General features: G+C 39.7%; 1 protein-coding gene across 1 annotated transcript in view; it reads right to left on the bottom strand.

Moving 5' to 3' along the window:
• LOC149457889 (uncharacterized) overlaps positions 1 to 15,360 on the bottom strand; it is a 72,697-nt gene extending 57,337 nt beyond the window's left edge. The window contains exon 1 of the mRNA XM_089682925.1: positions 15,300 to 15,360. Coding sequence (XP_089539051.1) covers positions 15,300 to 15,303 — 4 coding nt within the window. The 5' untranslated portion in view covers positions 15,304 to 15,360. The remainder of the gene's footprint in view (positions 1 to 15,299) is intronic.
• Between the last annotated feature and the right edge of the window lie 217 nt (positions 15,361 to 15,577).

The raw sequence follows: 15,577 nt of genomic DNA, 5'->3' as shown, positions 1-15,577 counted from the left end.
ACTAATATTCATATGGTGCACTGCTACAAAGTCATGAATGGACCCTTATATTACATATGAAATTTGAGGGTCCCATAGGCTGCTCCCTTGATACCCAATGGGCATAGGTTCCTCTGTGAGATTTTGTCACATCTAGTCTTTTGGTCTCTATGTGAAGGGGATTTATGTTGTGGAAGGATAAACTGACTGAATGTCCTTTGTAAGATTGTACAATAGTTTTGAACAGTTCTTCTGATAAATTAATTAAATAAAACAGAGCATCCACTATACTGTATTACCTGTATACATACAGTATTTTAACTGGTGAAATATGCTTTTCCTATGACTGTCCTGAGGATCAACTGATGTAGTGGTTTTATATGATTTTATGCAACTTTACCAAATAAAAATGACTGTTTTATTTGATTCAGTTGTAACATGAAAGTCCCAATTTTGTTAATTATGGATACCAACTGAAGAATTTGTGTTTTTTATTAACCTGCACCCCAAGTAAAGTAATGCAAGTAATAATGTTTAAGTCATAGTTAAATCAAATTTAGCTGGACTTTCTCTGTAATGTTTGTTGATGGTTTGCTACTAATCCAAGCAGCTTCTTCAGTTCTAAGGAATGTCAGGACCATATCCAGCATTTATATCTACAGGGCTAACCCAGTCACCCTAATCCAATCATAATGGAATGTGTCAAGGCAGGATTGGTTAGTATAGAGACCCTGTGCCTACCATGGCCTCCCCCTGCTCCTCTTGCAATATTAACTTCTGGGCTGGACAGTGCTGCAAAGCTTAATCCTAACTGCTAGGCCCAATCACCCTGCTCCCAATTCCTTCCCAAAAGATACATTTTTAATTTGGATGTAATTGATTTGGATACAACTGTATTTTAGTGTTCTCAGATTAATGGGGAGAAGACTCATCCCATTGCTGTTGAGGTCTAGAGGCATTAGCCTTAGCATTACTGGTGCAGACCAAAGTACTGCAACTTGGGTAGTGCATCAGCCATCCTGTGACTGCTGGCAACTACTAGTCTGTGAAGCTGAGGATGCATAGGGGCTTGGTTGAGTCACCCACAACGTCTGCATGTCCTAGGTGGATTGTTGCAGTGTTGCAAATACCAAGCATGTAGGCTCTCCCGATTCTGCCTGACCACCTGATTTGAGTTTACTTCTAGTCAAAAACAACAAACTTTGGCTTGCCCTTGAAATTGTGTTAGAAGCTTTTCTAATTCTTATTATGAACTGGGCAATAAGTGTGGTAAACGTTTGGTGAAAGCTCTCTGCTTCCAAAATCTCAAAAATGTATCTCTAATGTAAAATGAAAATAGACACCTGCTGCCCTGCTCTTCAGATATTGTAGATACCTTTTGTCCAGTGTTTAAAAACACTCAAATCTCTGATCTGATAAGACTGAAACACATAAGTCTTCTTGGAGTGTTTAAGCAGACTCTTACCTCTCGGGTCCAGTAGAATTGTTGGACACCCTGAAGTCATATACAGTATATTAGAGAAGGAAAGAAAACTAGCTAAAGAAGATACTCTCATGAGGTAATGTCCAGGACCTGATGGTGTTACTCGTGTAGCGCTACCCCCATAGGAGCCGCTGGCTTCTCTCTTTGTCTCAACCTCTTTAGGATCTTCAGCCCCTCTGACACACTAGGTTGAGTGTACAAAGCATGCAATAACACAGATAATAATTGAAAGTGACACTTAGGGGTTTATTTACTAAAGCTGGAGAGTGCAAAATCAGACTCACTTCTGCATAGAAACCAATCAGCTTCTAACCTCAGCTTGTTCAAGGAAGCTTTGGCAATGAAACCTGGAAGCTGATTGGTTTCTATGCAGAAGGGAGTCTGATTTTGGACTCTCCAGCTTTAGTAAATAAACCCCTTAGTGACCAGTAATAGTACTATATCAAAGAAAACAGGCACTGAACCAGTTAGTAAAAGCAAACTTAATACATTGTCACCTGATATGGTTGAGAATGAAGTAAGCATAAAAATAGATTAACAATGGTAAAAACACAATTTAGCACGTAGGATAATTAGTAATAAGGACTAGGCATAGGATGACACTTGGGGGCTGATTTACTAAGAATAAGGTGAAGCAATAGAAGTTAGACACCAAACTTCCCTTAATTGAAACAATTAAGACCTTGCCGTGGTGAAAAGAAAAACATCTTCACATAGGAAAATGTCTGTTAGTTAATGTCGAAGTGGAATAGTCGTGTTTACAAAATAGGCAATTCTAAACTTGGTCCCTAGAGGTCCCAAGATCCCATTTCCCATTTTTCCCATTTCTTTATAAAAACAATTGGCAGGTGTGATTTGTTGTTTGCTTTCTTTTAATGCTAATTCTATTAATAATTCTCTTTCTTGCTTTGTACTGTTTTTTTAAGTTATGTTCTGCAATTAAATACATTTTTTTATGAATGCTACAGAGTAATGCATGCTATTTTCTAATGTTAAATATATATCCAACCATTACAGTTATATCTCTGTTATATGACAACTAATTTTTAATGTCGAATTTGAATTTTCTTATAATATATACTTAAAAGTATATATCTTAATTATTGAATCGTGGTACTTCTATATATGCTAGCTAGCATTGCAGACAGCATTGTAGCTTAGTGGTTAGCACTTCTGCCTAGTAGCACTAGGGTTGCCAGTTCAAATCCCAATCATGGCACTAAAGGGAAGGCGTTTGCATGTTCTGCCTGTCTGGCTTTCCTCACATGCTGGTATTTGTTTTGGCTCCTGTCTAATTGTCCGTATTATATGAATGTGAGTTATGGACTTTAGATTGTATGCGTCTTGAAGGCAGGGCCTGATGTGAGTGTACAGTATGTATGTAAAGTGCTGTATAAATTGATGGTGCTATATAAGTACCTGAACAAATTAAAATGCTTGTTTATATATGTGTTTTTGCAGTCTGGTACATTTTACAAAGTGTCACATAATGTAGACAAAAGAGCTTTCTTAGATTGTAAGCTCCAAGGAGCAGGGCCCTCCTATCCCTCTTGTATTGAACTGTATTGTTGCTGTATTGTCTCCCGTTATATTGTAAAGCACTGAGCAAACTGTTGGTGCTATATAAATGTTGTATAATAAAAATAATAATTACAAATAAAAAGTGTGTATGTGGAGGGGGTTGCTCTTCTACCTCCCTTTTCTAGATTGTGTTAGTGATTTTGGGGGGAAGCCACTCTCTTTTTTTGGTTAAGGGGTTCCCCTTCAAATCCATGACCATTATATCTCTGTTATATGACAAATCATTTTTAATGTCTAATTCATATTTTCTTATAATATCTACTTATAATTATAGAATATCTTAATTATTGGCAGCATAGTGGCTAGTACTCCTGCCTAGCAACACTAGGGTCATTGGTTCAAATCCCACCCATGTGCTAGGAGTTTGCATGTTCTCCCTGTTTCTGTGAGTGTTTCCTCCCACACTCCAAAGACATTCTGATAGGTTAATTGCCACATGTATGAAGTAGACAGTATAAAGGTGAATAAAGGACCTGGACCGGATGGCATACACCCACGGGTCCTTAACCCCTTCCCGCCGGTGCCTCCCGGCCCTTTAAGGGTTTCAGAAGCTGGGAGGCATGGTGGGCAGGGCGTCGTTTAGGGATCATGTGACCGCCGTGATGCATCGTCACGGCGGTCACATGATCAGAAAAGGTCCCGATCAAAAGAGCAGACCGGGACCTTTCCATGAGTACCGGACATGAGTGCTGGGAGCATGTAGGGCGTGCACCCTCAGCACATATGTTTTTTTCTTACATGAACACAAATGTGCGGCCACTCGGCGTCTAGGCCCAGACGCCGGGAGGCCGCACATTTGTGTGCGGACGGCGTAAAGGGGTTAAAAAATTGAGCTCTGTCATTTCAAAGCCATTGTTTCTTATTTTTAGGGACTCTTTAATGACTGGCATAGTATCACTGGATTGGCGTAAGGGGTCAAAATCTTTACCAAGTAATTATGGACCTGTTAGTTTAACTTCTATAGTTGGGAAGATATTGGAGAGTTTAATAAAAGACCACATAGATGAGTTCTTGCTGGAGAAAAATATTTTAAGCAACAGACAGCATGGATTCATGAAAGACAGAAGTTGTCAAACAAATCTGATTTCTTTTTTTTATGAGAAGGTGAGCAAGACCTTGGACAGAGGGGTGGCGGTGGACGTGGTATACTTGGATTTTGCGAAAGTGTTTGACACAGTTCCCCACACACGGCTAATGTGTAAGGTAAAGTCTACAGACTGGTTGAACTGGATGGACTTTTTTCAGCCAGAGTAAATATGTAACTATGAATGTAAGCTCCTTCAGGGTAGGGATGAGCTCATAGAGGTGTATAATTGCTTCTTGCTGTTTTTGGTGTTTTTGAGTTTGGTAAGTGTCACCTGCCTCCAGTTGCTGTGTTTACTTTTGGCCAAGGAACTGAACTTTTGTTCTTAAGTCTCTGGAGCATACACATCTCCTTCCACAAATGTGATGACGTAATTCCGGTATGAGAGCCAGTCCTGAGACCATTTGTGTGTGATAACTAATTTTTATGTACAACCATGGTTTCCACATATGCAAATAGATTTTCTTTTATGTGAAATATATTTATTATGAAAACTATTTGACTTTAGTTCCTCAAATTGCAACTAGGGAACTTCTAAAAAAAACAAAGACCCAGGTTGACATGTTAAAGACTCTACTTATCCACCAGCTGAATTCAATTTTCCCTAAAATTCAGTTTTGGAGCTGTTAACCTCCCTAGCGGTCTGATTATGTCCTTATTTCTGTGCTCAAAGCGGTACATTTTTTTGCATGGAAATATGTATTTTTTTTATTGTAGGCCTGAAATTTTTAGGAATAACTCACTGAAGTCTGTACGAACAAGAGTTTAGTAAACATCCCGGGTAGGATAAAACTTGAAACACGAAATCATAAATTATAATTTAATAAATAATCATAAAAAATAATAATATAATAATACATTTAATTCAATAATATAATCAAACCAAAAACACTGAAATTTGAAATATAGCGCCAAGTTCGCACATCACTGAGCAAAGTCGCAAAATCTTTTTCAGTGTCTGATGACGAATTTCCCCCACGAATCATTATCACTCAATTCTGCAAGTGGTTCGGATTTACTATCGCTGTTCTCTAGCTGGTCTAAAACCACTTTTGATCTAAAGGGATGCTTTTTGGACGCCATGGACTTTTCTCAGTTTCTAGGCAGAAAGAACAGTAAAAATGCAGGCAGGGCACAGGACAAAGCACTCGGGATAAAGTGTATGTGAAATGGTTTGATAATGTTTTACTATGTGATTTTAGTGAATGTCACTTTTTGTCATTTTCAAATTTCCCGCCGTTCCGTCCCTGTACTTCCCGACGCTCGCAGGGGATGGAACCCAGATGACAGATGCCGACATCCGCCAGATTACATTGCCGGGGACACTGCAGGAGGGACATCGTGGGAGCGCAGGACAAGGTAAGTGATCGAGTGTTCAACCATGTGTGACTCTTGTAAATTGTGGTGCTGCGCTAATAAACTATATGTGAACCCCAATACGTGATATTAAGTGAATGGGTAAACAATATCCCCTTATAAATCAATTAAATCAAAATATGACATATGCGCCAAAATATATCTCTACACCACCTCTACTTAGTGAGTACCAGGGGCGGACTGACCATTTGGAAACTCGGGCACTACCCGAGGGCCTGGGGTCAGTAGGGGGCCCCATGAGATGCCCCTGGTACCTTTTTCATAGGCTTTTTTGAGTTTGGGCAAGGACACAGGGGCCCCATGATCCCCTATTGCCCGGGGGCCCCATGAGTTGTCAGTCCGCCCCTGGTGAGTACATAAACAAAATATTCCACACATACATACACAATAATTATACACCTATATTAAATGCCGTGATGTCGAATGAACTCCTGAACGGCAACACCAGTGAATAAATAAAGTGACATAAACGAATGTAAACTTTACATGCCCTGGATAAGCAGGTTAAAAGAAATAATAGTGATCCCAACTAGGGGATAAAAGTCAAAGTGAATCAGTGAAACCACTTCTTGTGGTAAACATGAGGAAAAAAAAGGAAAAGAGAAATCAAAAAGATAAACGCATGTATATGTTCAAAATGATTTGTGAATCTAAACCATGCCAGTGATTACACTAGGGGATAAATACAGTGGATCTGTGAAACCACAAATGGTGGTAATTGTGAAATAGAAAATCAGGCTCACCGCCTGTAAATCATTAACAATCACTTAAATTAACGATAGTGACCCCCTACTTGGGATAAGTGAACATCAAAAAAATAGGATAAATGCATATAGATACTGACGTGATTTGTAACCCCAAATGGGGGTTCTGAAAAAGCGTGAAAATAAGTGACTTCAAACAGTGCTTCACACTTTCCGTATCTCTACAAACCTAAATCAACAGTGTATAGTCCAACCACCAACATAAACAAAAACCAAAAACTACAAAAATTATCGTGTCCTAAAAAGTGAGAAAATACATAAATAAATGTCCAATCTAAAAAAAATGTCCAGAACCATCCAAATGTACTGTAGTCCTGTGATCACCAAACTGTGCAACAGGATACTATGAATCCCACTCTAGGTTGCCCCTCACCTCCATGCGGTGACTCTGCAGGGTCAAAACGCCTTAGAAATCAAATACCACCGGTCTGGAACCCGGACTCCCTCCAACGGATGTCAGGTCCACCGCCGTGTCAGTTCCCTCTCTGGTGGCCAAGGTCCCGCATACAGCCTCCTCTCAGTGGTCATAGAAGTGATAGCTCCTCATTCGCCCAGAAAGAGAATGCAAAGTGTTCCCATAGTGTATTAACATTTAATGACTCAAAATTGATAAAAACGTATCAAATTCCGCTCACATTTAACTTGAAATTATAAGCTTTTAGTACCTATCCACATGCTGTGGGTGTACTGATACATTGACCTCAATAGGAGTTCCAAGATGGCGTCCGCCCCGGAAGTTGAGTCCGCACGCCAGAGGTTGTGCCACCACGAGCCCATACGTTACATCATGATGTCACGTGACTTCATCAGAATGTCACATGACTTCATCAGATACCCTGAAAAATAGTCTGTTTAATAATCACGTTTTACAGGAACAGGTTGCCATTTTTACAGAAACAGGTTGACTCTTTTCAATGACATTTCCAGCCTTGCCAACAAAGGCATTTACTATAGCACTTTAAAAAAAAACAACAGGGTGAAGGTAGTTTTCAGTTTTCCTGGTCTGGGCATGCTCAGTTGTGTCACTACTGAGATGTCTGAACAATGCCTGTTTGGATTTTTTGAAATATATCACTTTATACAGACAAATCTACAATTATTTTAAAGCAGTTATTCTTAAAAATGTCCAACATATGTATAGGAAGTATAAATAGCTTGATATCATGTCATTAAAAATATTTTTTTCTGCTATTCACCTGGTTCTAGGAGGTGAACTCATTTAGACAGTGAGTTTTGTGACCATCAGTAAATTTCGATTGTATCAATTTTTGGACTGAGTGCTTTAGTAAATCTCTTCTCTGCCTAAAAGTAGTCGGTCATGCAAGGAACTATGACCATTTGCAGACAAGGTGCTTTAGTATATCAACCCCATGGCGTCCAGATCAGCATAAACAGTAGCAAAGTCAACTAAAGTGCAGCAGTAAGCAGTAAAGCGTGATTTACCAAACAAAGGAACTATATTGCCAAAGTTCATTGATGATGACTGTTAGGCCTAGACCGACTGGATGTGCATTGTCTATAAAAATGAAGGAAACGAAAGAAGGGAACAAAGGGGACTTGAAGATGGTTTTACGGTAGGGGCAGTCCTATATGTTGTTCTTCTGTTGGCATCCTTTAAAAAGTATTGGTGAGCTTAAACCAGCATGCAGTATAGGTGCAGTAAGGATGTGGTATTGTATATCTGTGGTATGGATGCAGTATAGGTTCAGCATAGGTGCAGTATTCTTAATGTCCTGCCTCCAGTCCCTACTAGCAGTGTGAACAATAGAAAGTTCTCTCTCACCAGTCCCTGTTGTGTGGATATGAACTTTCGCTATAGAAAGGGGGGCTCCCTCAGTCTCTCCACAGAATTCCTGCAGATATTCAGTGGTGGCGAGCAGAGGGTGAGAGGATGCTCTGGTCTCCCTGCAGCAATGGTGCAGACGTGGTTGATGCTGTCTGTGCTGCGCTTCCTCAGGTGTCTCTGCTGGTCTGGCCTCAAGACTGGTCAGTATGCAGCAGATATACTCAAATCAATTCATTTGGCACCAAGATAAAAAAAACCTAGCTGGACAGTCTCAGTCTCCTTCTTGCCCCAGTGTCTCCTGGAAATTATAGTGCAAAGGGTCCATAAGCCTCATATTATGGCTTACTTCCTGGACTTCAAATCCCATGATCCTCAGCATTCTGCATAAGATAGTTTCCGATTCCAGGCGATACTTCAGGCTGAAGTGGAACCCAGGCAGGTTAGCTAAGTACCAATGCCTGCTGGCATTCAAGTTAGCTGTGGTGAGTACATAGGAATAGATGTCTTTACCACAAAGTATATATAGATAGTTCTTTAACTTGTCTACCCCTGCCCATTTTAAGGTCAGGAACTCCAGCTTGTGAGTGGGGTAGTGCTTCTCGACAAAGCTCAGAATTCTGTTAACATATGTCCATCATGCTCTTGGTATAGTACCCCAACCAACTCCTTCTCTGCTAGCATCGACATGTAGTTCATATAGTTTAGAGAGGTCGGTATAGGTTAGAACAGGAGCATTGGTTAAAATTCTTTACAACTGGCAAAATGCCTGCACACACTGATCTGTCCACTGGTCTCGGATATATTTTCAAGGACTTCTAAGCTCTTTATTTTGCTTGTTTGGCTTTGGTGCATCAGTATCTTCTTCTTCATTCTTTAGCGGCTCAATGAGGGTTCAGGCTATATTAGCAAACACTTCAACAAATTGTTGGTAGTAGTAGCAGAATCCTAAGAATGACCTTGGTTCAGTGATGTTATTCGGTCTAGGCCAGGAAGGTGACAGCTACACCCGCTGTGGAGACAGCTTGCCCCAGATAAGTGACAGATGTTTAATAGAACTGACAATTTTAACCCTTCTTCATGGAGCCTCTGCAGTACCTTTTCCAGCCGCTCTTCATGTTCCTTAAGGTTCTTCCCAAAAACAATGAGATACACCAGTACTTAAATCAAGTTCAAGTCCCCTACCATACACTCCATTAGCCATTAAAAGCCATTAAAAGGTTGCAGGGGTTACTGACAGTTGTGGGGGCATTCTGTTAAATTCAAGAATTCCAGTGAGATTATGAAAGCAGCCTTCTCCCTGTCTTCAGGATGCACGAGGACCCATTTTTCAAAACTAGTGCACTAAATCACTTCACTCCTGACAGGTCAGGAATTGTTCTCTGGTTAAGTGTTTGATAATCAATACACATTTTAAAGGAGCCATTCTTCTTCTTTACCACCACTATGGGAGAGGTGTAAGGGCTCTCAGATAATTCCTGTCCACTTCAACTCAGCTAGTTGCTCTCGACAATCTTGCAGGTCGCCCAACTGGATTCTCCGAGCTGTCTTCCTGAAAGATTTAGCTTCCTGAAGTCGCATTCTCTTACAAAACAAGTTCTCCAGGTTTGGGATAGTATGTAAAGTAAAGATAAATGGAAAAAGTAGTTCTCCAATGACATCTATAATAAATTCCTCTTGATTCCCTCCTGGCAGGGATCCCAGCTTTTAAGAACTAAACTGTGGAGGGCTCTTTAAGAATATACCATCTACTGAAAGGAATTTGCTTAAATGACCCCTTAGATTACTGGAGATATAAAAAAGCCAATCATTTTTAGAATTCCCATCCCTGTTTTTATTCTCCATTGTACCACAAAAAAAGTGTATCCATTTTATATAGAATGCTGCAGTCCTTTTCCTACAAATCCCTTTAGGGTTATCTCAAAGATTGGGATCAAGAATTGTACATCCAACTTACAAATGACCTAAAATTTAGGGCAAAAGCTCTAACACATGTTTTTTCATATAGCTTTGAGATGGAAGAATCTAACTAAATTATATTAAGGTACCATTTTGTATACACCACATTTGGCCACATGTTCTGAACATGTGTTGGAGAGGATGTGGACTAGTGGGATCCTTTGGTCATAAATGATGGTTATGCCCTGTGATACAGATGTAATGGAGTCATATTTTGGAAACAACTAAAGACATAACAGGCTGTATTCTTGAATGAGATCTGTGAACCTTGCTATTCTACACCACACTAGAGTCTATTAGTAGCTGTCAAAAGTCTCATTACTTTATACTGGAGACAAACATTTATACAGACAATATGGTAAATGGCTATTTAGAGTAGATCAATACTGCACTATGGAACACTTTATAAATATAATGCATATTCCAAATATCGATCTACCACCAGCACATACTGGTTGGTATTTAAATCTACAGAAAAGTACCTGTCTATGGTATCTTAGGTATTAATTTGGTTGTTATTCAATGCTATTCTGTTCTTTAATATTGCTGGTAGGGTGCAGTTAAAAAGCTTCAAGACAATTAGAACTTTGTCTGCTAGAAGGTGCATGTACTTAAAGGGTAATTCCACTTTCATTGGCAAAAAAAGCAAATAAAAAAAGAAATAATATAGCATGTACGACTGCTACACAAGCCATTCTGTAAAATTCAATGCAATATGGCAACCTGGAGGCGATCTGTACACCACTGATCTATGGATACCCATACTCAGTCATGTCTGCTGACAGGAAACTGCAGATGGATGTTTTGGTGGATGGTCAATAGCTCAAAACTCTCTTTCCGTCTGAACCGCATGGCCTGTTCAGCTCTTCACAGCAGCTGGGTCCCCGCTTGTAGCTTCAACCCATAGTTCCAAGAGGAAGAGCATTTTCCGGAGTCTGACTTATATATAGTTACATGGTGATTAACCCTTTGGGAATATCTCACCAAAAATTATATTTTTGTTGCAGAGGATGCCTAAAATCTGACTTGTATCTTAGTCAGATTTTTTTTACTTTTTCATAAATGATATAGAGGTTGGTATAAAGAGCTCTCAGTATTTGCTGATGATACAAAACTAGGTAGGGCAATAATTTCACACAACAATATAGAAACCTTACAAAAATATCTCTATAAAATAATGGGGTGGGTAAATACATGGCAAATGAAGTTTAATGATAAAAAATGTAAAGTAATGCACTTGGGGGCTACAAATATGAACGCAAATTACTCGCTAGGGGGAGAACCTCTGGGGGAATCCAGGATGGAAAAAGATTTGAGAGTCCTAGAGAATGACAGGCTCAACAATGGCATGCAATGCCAAGCTGCAGCAAGAAAAGCTGACAAAATATTAGCATGCATTAAAAAGGGAATTACTCAAGACTATAATCCTGCCATTTTACAAAACTCTGGTTTGGCCGCATCTGGAGTATGTTGTCCAGTTCTGGTCACCAATCCTGAGGGAGGATCAGCAGCTGGAGAGAGTCCACAGAAGGGGACTGGAGGACGTCAGTTATGAGGAACAATTACAAACACTAAACTTATTCTCCCTGGAGAAAAGACACTTGAGAGGGGATTAGACAGAGATATACAAGTATCTTAATGGTGATTCTAGTATAGGGAATAAACTATTCAGTATCAGGGAGTTCAATAAGACTCGGGACCACTAGATGAGATTGGAAGAATAACAGTTTAACCTTAAACTGCGTAAGGGGTTTTTTACTATCAGGCAGTAAGGATGAGGAACTCACTTCCACAATTGGTGGTATCAGCAGGAAGCATTGATAGTTTGAAAAAACTCTTGAACAGGTATCTTAACAAACACAATATACAGGGATATGGGCAATGTTTTTCACATGAACACACACACAGGTTGAACTGCTTGGACTGGTGTCTTTATTCAACCTTATCAACTATGTAACTATGTAACGTCTGCAATTTTCCTCATTAGAACACTGCAAGTGCATCAGCTGATTAATATTGAAACAGTCACTATTCAGATTCAGCCGTGGTTCACACTGGTGCAGTGTGGAATTCGCAACGTTTTCATTGCAAATTACTCACTGCATCACACCTCATTCATGCAAACCGCTGCGGGTGTGTATGTTAAGTTAACAACACCCCGAAAGCGGTCCGCAAAATGCAGTGCAATGTGAAGAATCGGATCGCATGGGTGTGAATACCTATACGATCTGATTCTAGTGCAGGGTCATGCATGTTTTTCGTGCGAATAGAGCCATGCAAAATGTATGGCTCCAATCACACAGCACACAAATCGCATGTGATTTGCACAGGAATGCGGTGCGGTTCTTGTGCGAATCACATGCGATATACAGAGCTGCACGTATGTGAACCCAGACTTACTCTGCAGACAACAAACAGCTTTTTCTTCAGAGCACAAACAAATAGGACTCTGCAAAAGTTTGATAAAATCCGTGCGATTTTGGCTGGATCTAGGGGGGCTGAGGTGGGCTATGCCCCTCCAGATTTTAGTTGTGCCCTCCCAAAGCCATCCCTAACCTGCCACTATACTGCCCTAGCCTGCCACTATACTATCCTAACCTGCCACCATGCTTCCATAAATTGACACAATACCACCATAATCTGATATTTTATTGCCCTAGTTTGACATTATATTGCCCTACGCTGACACTATACGGATCTCAGTTATGCATTGTGTAGGGAGGAGGAACGTTGCTGCCTGTGTCCAGGCTGTGTGCAGTGCAGGGACGGGGGAAGGATCTGTGCCCCTGTCCTCTGCCGTACCTGCAGTGACCCCTATCTTCTGCCCTAAATAACTTCTGACAAAATAACATAGTGCAATACTGCAACACCCGGCTATATCAATCATCAACTACCAGGCCACTCACATTTTCAAAGATAAAAACCAGCATTTTAATTGCATAAATTGAATCCACAATATCACAAACTTCAGGGTAGTTTTCAGAGATTCCACAGTCAGCAGCAGATGACAGCATGAGAAATCTCCCACACAGAAGATGGCCCCCTGGAACGAATCTCTGAAAACTACCCTGAAGTTTGTGATATTGTGGATTCAATTTATGCAATTAAAATGCTGGTTTTTATCTTTGAAAATGTGAGTGGCCTGGTAGTTGATGATTGATATAGCCGGGTGCTGCAGTATTGCACTATGTTATTTTGTCTCTCCTACATTGCATTGAGTGTCTCTGGGAAGTGGAGCCTGGTGGTCTTGGAGTTTGAAGGAAAGCTTTCCTGTGGTGGAGTGGAGATCTGGAGGCATATTATAAGGGTCTAGGATCCCATAAATACCTAAAAGGTGTTTTTATTGGTTTGAGCACAAATTTTTGGTGGAAGTACACTTCTTTGGAAAAAGGACTTTCTGAATATTTATGAAGTTTTTTTTTCTGAATTTTTTATTTATTTTTTTCACTTATCATGTTTTTCTTCACAAATTTTAGATTGGGACTTTTATATTATTTGTATAGTACTTATCATTTTTCCATATTGATCTAGCACTATAACAAATTATTTTGCACTGTTTGTGTTGTCATATAATTTTCAAATCAGATCTTTTTTTGTGTAACTGGAGATGTGGCAGGGATGTGTCCATTAACTACGGTACATATTGTGTGCTAAAAGGTTTCTCCCTTTATCATTTCAGAAAATTGGGAGGTATGAGTTACTACATCTAAGGACTGGTAAGCGGTGATAAACAATGCAATGGGTCTGACAGTAAAGAGAAACGAAACTACAACAGCTAGTAATGTCTACAAAACAGAAACTGGCAGATATCCAATTCTTGAGAACAACCCTGCTACTGCAGATTTGTTTTCCTACTAAGGTTTTTTTAATGGAAACTCATAAAATTCTTCCTATATATCTGTAGCCCTGTTTTGGGGGGAAAGGGTGGGTCATGTGGGATGACCTTCACCTTCCACCTTAACCCCTACGCTGTGATAATACCTGGGTGAATAAAAGATTCAGAGCTTCCATTACCTTGGAGTTTAGGGCATTGACTCTGAGTTCATAAATCTTTAGCACCTTCAGCCAAAAGTGCCTATTGAAGATAAGAGGGACTCCCTCCTAAAGTCAACTTGTGCTAAGGGTACATCACACTTTCTGTAGTCAAAGTAATGCAGCTCCAGACTTGAATGCAGTTTAACCATTTGACGAGAAATTTGATATAAAGTTGTACAGGAGAAGGATAGGGGGTACCCCGAAATTCAATGTTCTGACTTTGATAGATTTTCAGTCTAGATGTTGCTGGATGGACAAAATCCCTTGTAAAGTGAAAATTCTCTTGCAAAGTGAACAGCCTATTTGCCTTTAGTAAATAAATAACTTGTAATACTCTGTAAGGGCTGGTTTACACCACAATTCCAACATCCTGAATGCATTTCTGCATGCTCATGTTTGATGCTTTTTCATTGAGTTCCAGTACATTTTATTTCCTTTTTTTTATTTTGACACTTGAAAAATCTTAAGACAGTGGGTCGTATATGCTTTTTGGTGCATTTACACACATGTACATGTGTTTTGGCGTATTCCGGGCATGTTCCGAACAGAAAAAATACAGCAGGTTCTACTTGTGTTGAAAGCACTGGAACTGACCGCACTGGTGTGAACCAGGGCCAATGGAATATATGGCAAACATTGTGAATGTTTTTTTGTTGCATTTTAAAAACACACTGGAAAGCAACTGATGACAACCAGCCCTGAGGCTCCATGCACACTAGGCGTTTTGATAACACTGGTAACGTTACCTGTGTAAAGTCACATTATAAGCATGAGTTTTTCACCTTATTTTAGCGTTTTTGCATTAGCGTTTTGACGCATTTGTGTTTTTTAGCTTTTTTTGTACCAAACAATTTTTGGGGGTCAAAAAAAGTCCAAAAATGGCGGTTTGCGGCCCTTACCTTGTTTTACCACGTTTTGCCGGTAAAACACTGCGTTTTGCTGGTAAAACTTTAAAAACCTCTAGAAACCCACTAGTCCTGGGGGGCTTTTTTTCAGCCAAAAAAACGTTCCTGCCAAAAAAGTCTATGTGTGCATGGGACACATAGGATAACATGCTGAGGAGTTTACTGGCTATAGAAAAAAATGTCAAAAGCCAAAAATAGCCGCTGTAAATACATCCAGTGTGCATTAGGACTAATTGAGTACAATACAAAGAATCCACAAGTAAGATGAAAGCAGTGCTAGTAATCAAACATCTGTGTTATAGCCCAATATCTGATATCCCTCTAGAAGGCAGTAAATTGTAATACTCACTCATCTTGTCACTTTCTATTCTCGTCCCCAAGGCAGCTGCAGACTAAATGTTTCAGCTGATCAGAAGAGGAGCAATTATAAACAAGGAAATGATATTTAACAGGTTATAGGGTGGAGCAATTTGAAAAAATTGAATGTGTAGAAATGTCAAGAATCACACAGCATTAAAGCAACATTAAACCCAAAACCAACACTGTATCAAATTGCAGTTTAGCAATCTTTAGGTATGATAGCTACATTCGTTTTAATCTTTAGACTTTTTTTTTTATTTATTTTTC

Source organism: Staurois parvus, unplaced genomic scaffold (genome assembly GCF_062004578.1).
Source record: "Staurois parvus isolate SC_StPar_1 unplaced genomic scaffold, SC_StPar_1.0 ptg000299l, whole genome shotgun sequence".
Lineage (NCBI taxonomy): Eukaryota > Metazoa > Chordata > Amphibia > Anura > Ranidae > Staurois > Staurois parvus.
The sequence above is the reverse complement of the archived record's forward strand: the minus strand, read 5'-3'. Positions and strand labels throughout refer to the sequence as shown.